Raw genomic sequence first — 12,881 nt, forward strand, 5'->3', positions numbered from 1 at the left:
AACAACTCCCACGGTAAACCCTCCTTTACGGTCTGAGCCAGCACCTCCATCACAGCTACAAATAGTAGTGGACTTAGTACCGACCCCTGATGCACTCCCACCTTCACCTCAAACTCACCACTGTGTGTGTGTATATATGTATATATGTATATATATATATATATGTGTATATATATATATATATATATATATATATATATATATATATATATATATATATATACACACACACACACACACACACACACACACACACACACACACACACACACACACACACACACACACACACATATACACATACATACTGTATATATTGTTACGGTCCGCGGTTAAGGATGTTATGTTTGCCGAGCGGATGGCACCGCGACCTAACCGTTTCCCCGATTCACCCGATTCACCCGAACGTTGGCCGTATCGTGCCACAGATATTCAATATGGAAAACTCTAAAGCGACCGAATGGAAAGAGGAAGAAGAAGACGTACAGAAGAGTAACGGGATTTATTATTTACACACACAAGCAAAAGGAGCAGTCACGGTTATGTACAGGGAACATTGAAACAGCAGGTGACACAGTGAAAATTACTAGCTTATCCTCTGCAGTCTTACTTTATTCCCAGGGACAAAACAAACAGAACAAACTCACGTACACGAATGGGGAAATTGCAGGCAGGATTGGCTGGAAGGAGGTGTGTGGCTGGAGCTTGATCCCGCACGGGACGTCGGGCTGGACCTCGACGGCCGCTGATGCCACCGATCCTGTCGTGTGCGCGGGATCACGGGTCGGAGCTGCTTGGTGGAGCCGACGCGCTGGTGGGGGGTCTGGCGTGACGGGTTCTCTCCTCTCTCTTTCTTGGTCCAACCACTCTTTCTCTCTCTCTTGGTCCAACTCTTCCTCTTGGTTCAATCACTCCTCACCACTGACCACTCAACGCAACCACTGACCACCACTGACGACCAACCCAGCTCTTTCCCAAAACCACACAACTCAGCTCTGCTCTTGTCATGGACCTCTCTTTGTCGTGGACCTCCCTCTCAACTTCTTGCGCGCGCGCCTTTATAGCGCCTCCGGCGATTAAGCCGCCGGCTTTTAGGACACGCCCATCGGTGTGCTCACCTCGGCCCTGGTTGGTCGCGCGACCCTCTGGCTCCGCCCTTGATGACGACGGGCGGGCACATGTTCAATGGCGGCTTTGGGGCGAAAACAACCCACAGCTGTAACAAACTGGCAAACTGCCCAGTGCAGTTGGTAATGGAAACTTGGAGGGGATGTAATTGGCCATTGATGCTTGGCAATGATGAAAGGGGAATGTGAAAGGTAATGGAGATTTTGGGGATGGGAATGGGGAATGAAAGGAATCTATCTATTTCACTTGGTGCAATGGAGTGTCATTTTAATGGAAGACAAGGCCTTACCCTGATACACACAATAAGGAAATAAACTACTGAACAAGGGTATTATAGTGTCCTTCAATGTATGCTTTATGGAATTAACTAACGGAACGCCCTTTGACCTTTATACACACTGGAGCAAGGAGGGCTCAGACTAAACAATAATTCATAACAATTTACAATACAATACAACGCAATAAAAAAAACACAATCCTCATTTCCACAACAATTTATATATATATATATATATATATATATATATATATATATATATATATATATATATATATATATATATATATATATATATATATATATATATGTATATATGTATATATATATGTATATATATATATACTATAATCGGGAGATTAAATCAGACGCGGACGTAGCCTCAGGACGGTCGATCTTTAATTCTCGACAAGCTTTCGACCAACAAAGGTCTTCTTAGTCGTCCCCAAGTTCAGCAGAAGTCTGTCTGTCTGTTTCGTCTGTCTGTCTGAAGTCTTCCGCTGAACTTGGGGACGACTAAGAAGAAGACCTTTGTTGGTCGAAAGCTTGTCGAGAATTAAAGATCGACCGTCCTGAAGCTACGTCCGCGTCTGATTTAATCTCCCGATTATTTATTTAATGCAAATGAGACGCCCTGCTCGTACTGTGGAGTTTCTACTATTTCTCACAGTTATATATATACTATATATATACTATATATATATATATATATATATATATATATATATATATATATATATATATATATATATATATTTTTTTTTTCGTATACAAGATCGAGGCTCGTGAAGGAGCGAACATTTATCACACAGAAAGACAAACCGACAAACCGACAAACCGACACATAAAACAAAAAGCATCGGGAGCGGTAGACAAGATGGGGAGAGAGGGGGAAGGACACAAACACAACATTTGAGAGCAGGAACCGAGAGACATGGAGACATCGAGAGATCTGTGGGAGGGAGAGGGCTTTGGGGGGGAGGCATGGGAAAGGGGGTGGGAGAGGCATAAAACATATGGACACTGCCAGGACTACCAGGAAAGAAGTTGGAATTACAAACAAGGTGGATCTGGGGTGAATTTGTGGGGGTAGAAAAGATCAAGGTTTTGGATGGGGGAAGATAAGAGATGGTGGTGAACAGCTGTTTTAAAGACCTGGAGGGAGGAGTGGGATTGAAGGGAGTGTGGGAGTTTGTTCCAGAGGCGGGAGAAAAGAGGAATGAAGGAGTGAAGGTGAGCAGAGAGCCGAGATTTTGGCAGTTTAACCATCAGAGGCTTGCTGGCAGATCTTGTGCGACCTGTAGGAATATTTGGGGGACAGAGCACAGAGAGAGCTGGGGGAGCAAGGCCGGAGAGGAGTCGGTAGAAGACAGAAAGACCACCTACCTGCCTGCGGTGAGTGAGTGAAAGGCCCTCAGAGATAGCTTCATCGCGGGAGATTCCAATGATTCTGAAAGCTTTGGTTTCAACAGCGTGAAGCCGAGCTAGGTGTGAGGCAGGAGCACCAGCCCATAGGGGAGAACAGTATTCCATTGAGCTGCGGATGAAAGCCTTATATGTGGTGAGGAGCTCAGGTGTGCCTAGGAAGGACTTTGCACGACGGAGGATGCCCAGTCGGCGACTGGCTTTGCAGGCCAGCTTGGAAATGTGGTTTTCCCAAGAAAGATCATGGCAGATAGTGAGACCCAAAAGCTTGAGGGACAGAACTTCTTGGAGAGGATTGTTGAGAAAGTAGATGGGAGGGTTGTCCAGTCGATCTTTTCGGAGAGACATAGTAAGAGTGTGAGATTTGTCAGGATTGAAAGACATGTTCCACTTGTTTGACCAGTCTGTGATTTTGTCCAGGTATTCAGAGAGTGAGGAGGCTGCAGACTGCCGATCTGAGGGAAGAGGAATGGAGCGGCAGAGAGTGGAGTCATCAGCAAAGAGATAGAGAGGATTTTCCAGAGAGTCGGAGAGATCATTGATAAAGACCAGAAAAAGCACAGGGCCCAGCACACTGCCATGGGGAACTCCAGCCTGAACAGGAAGGGGAGATGAGAGAAATCCATTCAGGGCCACACGTTGACTACGACCATAGAGGAAGTCCGCAAGCCATGCATGGAGATTTCCATGGATACCATAGGAGTAGAGTTTGGTGAGCAGAGCTGGGTGCCAGACCGTATCGAAGGCACGTGATATGTCGAGGGAGACAGCTCTGATTTCCTGTTTGGCATTGAGGACCTCCATCCATTGTTGAGACAGGAGAAGCAGCATGTCCAGAGTAGAGTGACCTGGTCTGAATCCAAATTGATGATCAGAGATCAAGCCATTGGAGAAGAGGAAAGATTTCATATCCGAAGCAATGATGGAATCCATGACTTTGCTGATAATTGGGAGCAGGCTGATTGGTCTGTAGTTAAAAGGATCTGTTTTTGCACCTTTTTTGTGTAAAGCGGTAATGTTTGCTGATTTCCAGGATGCTGGCAGATGACCTTGAGCAAAAGATAGGGTGAAAAGAACAGAGAGAGGGTGAGATAGAGCGGCAGAGCAGGATTTTAGGACCCGTGGGCTGATGCCGTCTGGTCCAGTTGCAGAATCAGAGTCGAAGTTAGACAAAAACTCCTCCACCTTGTCAGGAGAGAAGGACACAGAGTCCAGGAGCAGTTGGGTTCGACTGGGAAAGGTGGGAACAGAGAGAGATGGGTTTGGGACTAAAGATTTTGAGGCAAACACAGAGTTGAGGCATTCGGCTCTGTCACGTGCGATGTCAACTGTGTGGCCATTTGAGGTAAGGGAGGGGATGGCGGGGGAACAAACACCAGAAATGGATTTGACCAGACGCCACCAGGATTTGGAGGAAGGAGACAGGTTTGAGAGTTCGTTCTTGAGTAAGGAGAGATAGTGCTTCCTGGCACTCCTGAGGGTAGACACACACTTGTTCCGAGCTTGGTGGAAGGAACTGAGATTGCCTTCAGTTGGATTAGCCTTCCAAGAGGCAAAGGCAAGTTGTTTCAGGGCAACTGCCTCACCACAAGATTCGGTGTACCATGGACGGGAGGAAGGGTAAGACAACTGAAGACGAGATGGGATAAATCTGTGCATGAGGGAGATCAGTTTGCTTTGGAAGAATTCCCAGGAAGAATTGATGTCAGAGGCAGTGGAGATGGGAGACCAATCCAGACGATTGATGGCTGCTTGAAGCCCGTCCCAGTCGGCCCGAGTGAAATGCCAGACTCTTCGACGCTGAGGAGGCTCTCTGAGAATGGCCAGAGAGATGTCCACTTTGACAAGCACATGATCAGAAGAACCGATTGGAGCAGAAGAAGAGCAGCAGACATTAGCAGGGAAGTTTGTCATAACCAAGTCTAGAAGAGAAGAAACTCCATTGGCTGAGATCCGGGTCGGGAAATTGACAGATTGTGTCAATCCCAGTGAGTCACAGAAGTCCTTTGCTGAGGTGCCATGACTGGTGAGAGAGGAACCCACACCCAACCAGGTGGCATGATGACAGTTGAAGTCACCACATATGAGGAAGAGAGAGTTGGGATGAGTGGATAGAAGTTGGTCCATGTTGTCAGAGAGTGAAATGTAAATTGAGTCATCACTGTTTGGGGGACGGTACAGAACACATATGAACAAAAGGTGGGAGCGGAGAGGAAGGCGTAGCCAGAGGTACTCCTGGGGGTGAGGAGGAGAGAGGGCAGTGCAAGGAGAATGAGGAAGAGAGTTTTTGATAAAGATAGCCACCCCACCACCAGGACGAGGCTCAGGTCTATCATACCGGAAGAGGGAGTAACCAGGAAGAGATATTGAGGAATCAGAGACATCTTGAAGGAGGAAAGTCTCTGTTAAGCAGATCAAGTCTGGATTGTCAGAAGCAACCTGTATGGAGAGATCAGTCAGGTTTGAGCGAAGGCCCCGGATGTTTGAGGTCCATACCGTTAAAGAAGAGAGAGGGGGAGCATCGGGTACAGGACAGGGGAGGGGAGGAGTAGGGTAAGATGAAGGATGAGAGGGGGAGGTAGGGAGAGCAGTTGATAGTGTGTAATGTTAGTGTTGGTGTTAGTGTTGGTAGTTGGTATATAGTGTTGGTATATACATGTTAGTGTTACATATACATGTTACATATATACATATACATGTTAGTAATGTTAGTGTTGGTATATACACCTCACCACCACAAAATATATGCCTGCTAGTGGCATAACTGTTCGGGTGCTGGCTTGGGATTTGTGAGTCGTTGAATTAACACCAGGTGGGGTCATCCTTCCCATGTTGGTGAAATGAGTACCAGCCTACTGGTATGAATGAGCCATTTGAGTGTCCTGCGTCGGACCAGGATTTTGCCCAATAGACAAGAAATTGCTTCAATCCAATGGACAATCTGATGATGCAGGAGTGGACATCATCGTGTGTGTGTGTGTGTGTGTGTGTGTGTGTGTGTGTGGGTGTGTGTGTGTGTGTGTGTGTGTGTGTGTGTGTGTGTGTGTGTGTATGTGTGTGTGTGTGTGTGTGTGTGTGTGTGTGTGTGTGTGTGTGTGTCAGTCACTGAGAGAGAGAGGGAGACTGAGAGACTTAACTCTATGGCCTTGAAATTGCAGGCCTTTGAGAATTCATGTCGTTCTATAAACGGAAACTTTCATCGACTTTTCTTCCCGTTTTTTTTTCCACAGAGTCTAAAACTATGTTAGTGACTGTGAAAAATGAAATGATATATTGAATTAGAGTTGAAATAAAACTGTGAGAGAGCAAGACACCGCGGGCCGAACAAATCAGGCCTCAAAGCTATGCGAGTTAATAAAATGGTGGATATTTGTTTATGAAGCCTCTCACAGAATGGGTGGAGCTACTCTCTAAATGGAGTAGGCCACACCCCCGGACAGACATACAGACCGACAGACAGACGGAATCACCTACGGCTAATATTATATATATATATATATGTATATATATATATATACTGTATATATATATATATATATATATATATATATATATATATATATATATATATATATATATATATATATATATATATATATATATATATATATATATATATATATATATATATATATATACAGACTTGGCATTTAATATGGAATATTTTTTTCTTCTTGACTTGGGCTTACTTTCTTAACTCAGTATATCAATCTGGTGAGTTTCTTTTACACTTTGGTGATTTATTTGTTGAAAGAACCATGTCACTGATTGTCTGTCGCAGCAAGAAGTCAACAACAGGATTATATCACAGGTGGCGTGGCAAAATGTACGGACAGGTGCATTTGATGATTGGCTTCACAGTCGGGTATACAAGGGTTGTTGCGTTCTGTATTAGTGGAAAACAACTGCTGCACATCTCCAAAAGTTATTGCCGCTTCCTCTGGAGATGGTCCGTCAACTCGACAATGCTGTTTGTCATGGAGTGGTGGCTTTACGAAATTACGGCATGAAACAGCGTGCTATTGCTCGGCAGTATGGCATCACTCAAGGTCAGGTGTCAAAGAACCTGAAACGAAATGCTCAGAGGGGTGTCCCTACTCCAATACCGAGGCCAGGACGTCCCCGCAGAACCACAAGGAGCGATGATTGCCAGCTGCACCAGTTAGTCCTCAATGGCCGTACCAAGTCAGCTAATTGGCTTAGGGCTGAGTGGCAGCAACTGACAAATGTGCCTGTATCCAGAAGGCTAGTCAACCAACGACTGGTTCAAGCAGGCTATCGTGCCAGGCATCCCCTGAGAAAGCCATGCCTGACCAGACAACACCGCCAGCGCCGATTGCAGTGGGCCAGAGAGCACCGCAATGGCAGCCAGGACACTGGAATCACGTGATCTTCAGTGACGAGTCTCGATTTCTGGTATATCGTCAAGATGGCCGCGTCCGAGTGCGCAGTCAAGTGCATTAAGCCTACAACGAAGATTGTATAGTGCCAAGAGTCCAAGCTGGAGGTGGTGGGGTGACCGTTTGGGCTGCTTTTCATGCAGGGGCAAAACTGACCTGGTTGTTCTGAATGGAAACCTGAACCAGTTCAAGTACAGGGCCATTCTGGAAGAAACATTGCTTCCATTTGCTCGTGCAGCCTTTCGAGGAAACTTTGTCTTCCAAGATGACAATGCACGGCCTCATCGTGCTCGCATGATCCAACACTTTCTTGCTGACCGTGGTGTAGAGCATATGGAGTGGACTGCCATGTCCCTGGATATGAATCCGATAGAGAACTTGTGGGCAGAATTAACGCGTCAAATCGACCACTTGGACCAACAGCCGACCTCTGTGCGTGAATTGCAGCAGACTATTGTCACTGCATGGCAAGCGATTCCTGTCCAAACCTTGGCAAATCTCGTGAACAGCATGCCTCAACGTGTATGTGCTGTCCTGAATGTTCGGCAGGGGTTACATGAAGTACTGAACTGTAATTTTACTGTCCGTAATCCCAGTCGTAATTTAACTTTTGTTTTTGTTAAAAAAAAAATTGGCTAATGTGCAAAATAAAGAGATACTTCTGGAAAACGTACAGAAGTTTAACACAGTACTGTCCATGAATTGAGTTCGATATCAGTTTACATAACTTTCAAGGATCAATTTATTTGTTTTGAAATGTCAAATGTGGTTTTTGTTTCTTTTAAAGGTCACATTAACAAAATCTAGAATAATTTCAACATAATTCCAATTAACTTTTGGTTCTAAGACATCTTGAAAAGTAAGTTCACCCCACAAAAAAAAATATTCCATATTAAATGCCAAGTCTGTATATATATATATATATATAATTATATATATATATATATATATATATATATATATATATATATATATATATATATATATATATATATATAATATATTATATATATATATATATTATATATATATATATATATTATATATATATATATATATTATATATATATATATATATTATATATATATATATATATTATATATATATATATATATTATATATATATATATATATATTATATATATATATATATATTATATATATATATATTAATATATATATATATATAATATATATATATTGTTGCGGTTTTGAGAACCCACACAGGTAACATCATTAAAGGTTAACGGTTGCACCCCATAGAAAGGCCACAAGCAACACGTAGGTCACCTTAGGACGTTAGTTATTTCATCGTATGTGTTTAGGATAAGGCCATTCCCAATAGTTGCATCTGCGTTGGTTGGACAAATAAGAGTAGGCCCCGTTCATCCATTTTGCAGCCTCCCTCCAAATCGACCTCGTTGGGCGAACTCGCTGGACTTCCGCTCAAACCGAACTCGCTGGCTTCCGCTCAAACCGAACTCGCTGGGCTTCCGCTCAAACCGAACTCGCTGGGCTTCCGCTCAAACCAGCTCAAAAGCCACGAGGTAAGGCCCGAAAAGGGTCGGAGCGCAAGGGGGGAGGTGTGGCCACGTCAAGCAGCCATCAAGGCGGAGCCGGTAAGCCCTCACCAGCCAATCAGGGCTGAGGTGACATCGCCTGACAGGGTGTGGCTGGACATTCCAGAGGGTTCGCTGGGCATGGCAATATAACCCCTTGCGCGAGGCCCCCACCTCAGTTATGAGGAGAGAGAGGGCTTGATCAGAGTTATGAGGAGAGAGAGGGCTTGATCAGAGTTACGAGGAGGACCTGCACTGAGAGAGATCCCGAAGTATTGAGTCGAGAGTTGAGTTACGGGAGAGACGCTTGAGTAGTTAAGAGAGGGAGAGACGCGCGTTGACGAGCCTTGATTGATTGATTGCGCTTTACAAAGGGGCGGGCGCGCGGCACGCATTGCAGAGGATTGCAGCGTCAAGAAGGACCTTGGGGAAGTGGCGCATCGTTCGTAACAATACCGGGAGCGCGTATAAAGGCGCCGGTACAAGTATTACGTACGATATATAATCGCCAGCTTACCGATCCCCCAAGATATAATTGTCCGCTCGCGCCTACGCCACGCGGAGAGCTGCTGGCCGTCTTCCACCATCTGCACGGTACGAGTCGGGGACCGGACGAGCTGTGGACCCTTGGACCCTCAACACCACCATCTACAAACCCCGTGTGAGTGACCCTGAGAGTGAGTCTGAGAGTGAACGGGCCCGTGTCCAGGCATAAGTATAAGACTTTTATAAGGCTGCCCTGTGTACCTGCTTCTTCCTCTTCATTGTACATTGCTCTTTATTTTCCTCTTCGTCTTGTGTAAATAACTAATAAATTACCTGTTCTTCCTGGTTTCCTCTTCATCCGATCGTTTTAGTCATTTCCTCCATTGGGTAAGCGTGGCACGATTAAGAACCGCTCGAATCGGGTTTAGTACCTGTTAACGGCCCGAATCGCGGCTCGCTTCGCTCGGCGTGTCCACTCACGCCGTGGTTCGGGCGGGAGTTATTTCCTTGTTTCCGGTCAGCGTTAGTACTTCGGTAATAGGACAAATTCGACAAACAACCTTATTTAACGCTGCCCGGGAAGGACGTTATAGCCCCCGGGATCGCGTCGGCCAGTAAAAAGACAAGGTGATTAATCCCCCCTTGATAAGGGGAAGGCCGACGCTGAGATCCGCAACACAATATATATATATATATATATATATATATATATATATATACATACATACATACATACATACATACATACATACATACATACTGTATCTGTCTGTGTATATTCTGTATATGCATGTATATACTGTATATGTCTGATTCAACCCAGGACTCTAACCCAAGGACCTCATCACCTGCCCTGTGACAGCCCACTGAGCTATTAACTCTTCGGGATATCCTCAGAAATTTCTCAATAACAATGCAGGCTTTTCATATTTTTCTCATTCACTGAATTAATGAATGAGTGAATGATGGAAATATTCTGTTTACAGTGTACTTCCCACCTTATTCTGCTGCTTTGAAATCAAAAATACTTGTTTTACAAATTGGCACAGCTGGAAAATTTCACAGTTTCCCACAAGTGTTCCGTGATGGAATCGCATCCTTACATTACGGGACACAAACACAATCTCTCTTGTTTTCTCGAGCTGTATGAGCAGGCTTTTCCTCCACGGCATGACCTCATGACTCCGTCGATGCGCAACTCTCAGCAGCTTGCCACAGCTGCTTCTCATTGGCTACGGTTTGTCTCTGGTCTCATTAATGGGGTTATGGCCGGTCTACACCATGGGTCTACACCATGGGGCACGCCGAGTAGGAAGAGTGCATGGTCGTTCCCTCCACAACCCGAGAAACATGGTTGCCTTTGAATCTTTCAATTAAGCGTGTTGACATTGGTGCTTAAATGAGTTAAACACAGCACCCCGACAACGTGTTAAGCATTTGCTGCTCTTTGTATCCGCCCCACTGTTGAGCTTAATTCCTTATTGGTCGGATTACTTTTTCCTCAAGTGGAATCCCAAAAGCAGTTTGATTGAACCCACTTGTAGCAAAATCAAGCCTTCAAGGTGTGGCCATGCTTGAGAGTATTCCTTCCAATCACACGTTGTGCCATAACTTGGGCGCGTTGCTCGCAGTCGGCCGGGGTAATTGTGCGGCGGCTCAAGACGCACATCAAAGCACAATAAACAGTCCGGCGTGACCCTTGTGGAGACCCAAACTCTGGCCCTTTGCCATGAATTGTGTCTTTTGTTCCCGCTGGGGCTTTCGTGTTTTATCATGGGTTGTTGTGCTTTGTACTTGCTCTGCATGTTTGAGATTATTGCCTCCAGATTTTGGCACACCCATATCGATTCCCCATCCTTGGAATGATGTACAAGCATTTCCAGTTTTGTTGTTTATTTATTTGTTTCTTTTGAAAGTGTGCTTGATGGCAGTCTTCCTCTTGTGAGTTTCACTAGTTATATTGTAAAGATCCATTCACAACCACCGTAGCACTGTTGAAAAGCTGCTATTTCCCCACCGTTCACCAGACCCGGAATCGCTAAGTTTGGTCCGATGAAGGTATTCTTTTAACAGCGCGATTGTTTCTGTATCGAGAAATTTCGTTCCACCTGTGAATCGGTTCTCTTTTTAGCGTAGTTTCCACCCTCTCACTTCTCACTCCGTATTGCCGACATACGTTTCTAACCAAGGCCGGACCTGTTTGTCAGGCCCACCACCAACATCTGTATCCATTTTCTTGCCATTTGCAACTTAAAAAGATTGCCATAATCCTCCTAATCCTTGCAATCTGGAGGCCAAGCTGCATGTCTGAATGCGTCCTGCTCTCGGGCCTGAATGACTGCTTCCAAGGTAGTTGAGACCTTAGTGTGTTTAACAAACAAACGACTGTTTCCTCCCAACACATTGGTGAATGGTGAATGAAGCACTTTTATTATTTTTACTTTTTTCACAAAATGTTTAATAATTTTCCCTTCATATTGGTAAATGCCGATGGTGCTCCAGATATAAATCCAAGTCTCTTCATAATGTATCCATACTTCAGCATGTAAAAACTTTTAAGGATGTACAAGTCAAATTTAGAATCCAAATGTATTTCCTTTTTTTTTTCTTTTTTTTTTTTACTTTACTTCTAACTTTCTTAACACCTGCCTGACGTTTTATGTTTTTAGGAACTGCTTTCACCACGGCTCCCAGCATCTACCCCACAAACAATTCCATTACGAGCACGGCGGGCTTTAACAACACTCCTCAGGTACAGCTCCCTCTCCAGCACAATTTGCTTGCACGTCCATCTAATAACCAAGTGCACTTTTGCTGTTTTGTCCAAAGGTGGACGAAGGTTATGTTTTCATTCCTGTCTGTCTTTCTCTGAGCAGGATATCTCAAAAAGTAATGGATGGATTCAGACAAAAGTGTGTGTGTGTGTGTGTGTGTGTGTGTGTGTGTGTGTGTGTGTGTGTGTGTGTGTGTGTGTGTGTGTGTGTGTGTGTGTGTGTGTGTGTGTGTGTGTGTGTGTGTGTGTGTGTGTGTGTGTGTGTGTGTGTGTGTGTGTGTGTGTGTGTGTGTGTGTGTGTGTGTGTGTGTGTGTGTGTGTGACATGGTTGAATTGATTTGATATTGGTGAAGATCCGAATCAGAGAATCTTTTTTTTTTTCAAGTGAGACTTCACCATTGAGTGAAAGGGCCAAAAACGACATATGGCATGATGTAAAAAGTTGTGGGCAAGTTATGACAAAACTAGGTGGACAAGTTGGGGAAGGTGACGAGAACAAGCAGATTCGGTTTTGGTTCAGGTCCGGAATCCAGATCCGGCCTATCAGTGGTTACAACACGTAAACTGTGCAGCCTGGCGGAGGTATGAGCTCTACCGAGTGCCGTTTTAGTTTTTGTTTGTGGTTGTGATCATTGAAATTGTCTTTTATTTGCCTACATCTGAGTACTTTTTGACAAGGAGGGGTAGAGTAGCTTTAATCGGGCCATCACGTGTTTCAAAGCCCTTGAGTACTGACCATGGCTTTTCTTTCTTCTGGTATGTTACATTTTCCATGAGGCATGACAACATTATTTTGTAAGTTTTCTCATTTCTGCAATTTTCATAAAGTTCT

The 12,881-nt window shown here is 44.5% G+C and overlaps 1 protein-coding gene across 13 annotated transcripts in view; it reads left to right on the forward strand.

The window, feature by feature from the left end:
* Positions 1-12,881, forward strand: part of LOC137439047 (protein phosphatase EYA1) — a 267,871-nt gene that overhangs the window by 216,315 nt on the left and 38,675 nt on the right. For all 13 annotated transcript variants that reach the window (XM_078767698.1, XM_068134674.2, XM_068134677.2 and 10 more), the window contains one exon: positions 11,946-12,028. In XM_078767698.1, the coding sequence (XP_078623824.1) occupies positions 11,946-12,028 (83 nt within the window). The remainder of the gene's footprint in view (positions 1-11,945; positions 12,029-12,881) is intronic.

The sequence above is a fragment of the Myxine glutinosa genome, chromosome 13 (assembly GCF_964187855.1).
Source record: "Myxine glutinosa chromosome 13, kmMyxGlut1.1, whole genome shotgun sequence".
NCBI lineage: Eukaryota > Metazoa > Chordata > Myxini > Myxiniformes > Myxinidae > Myxine > Myxine glutinosa.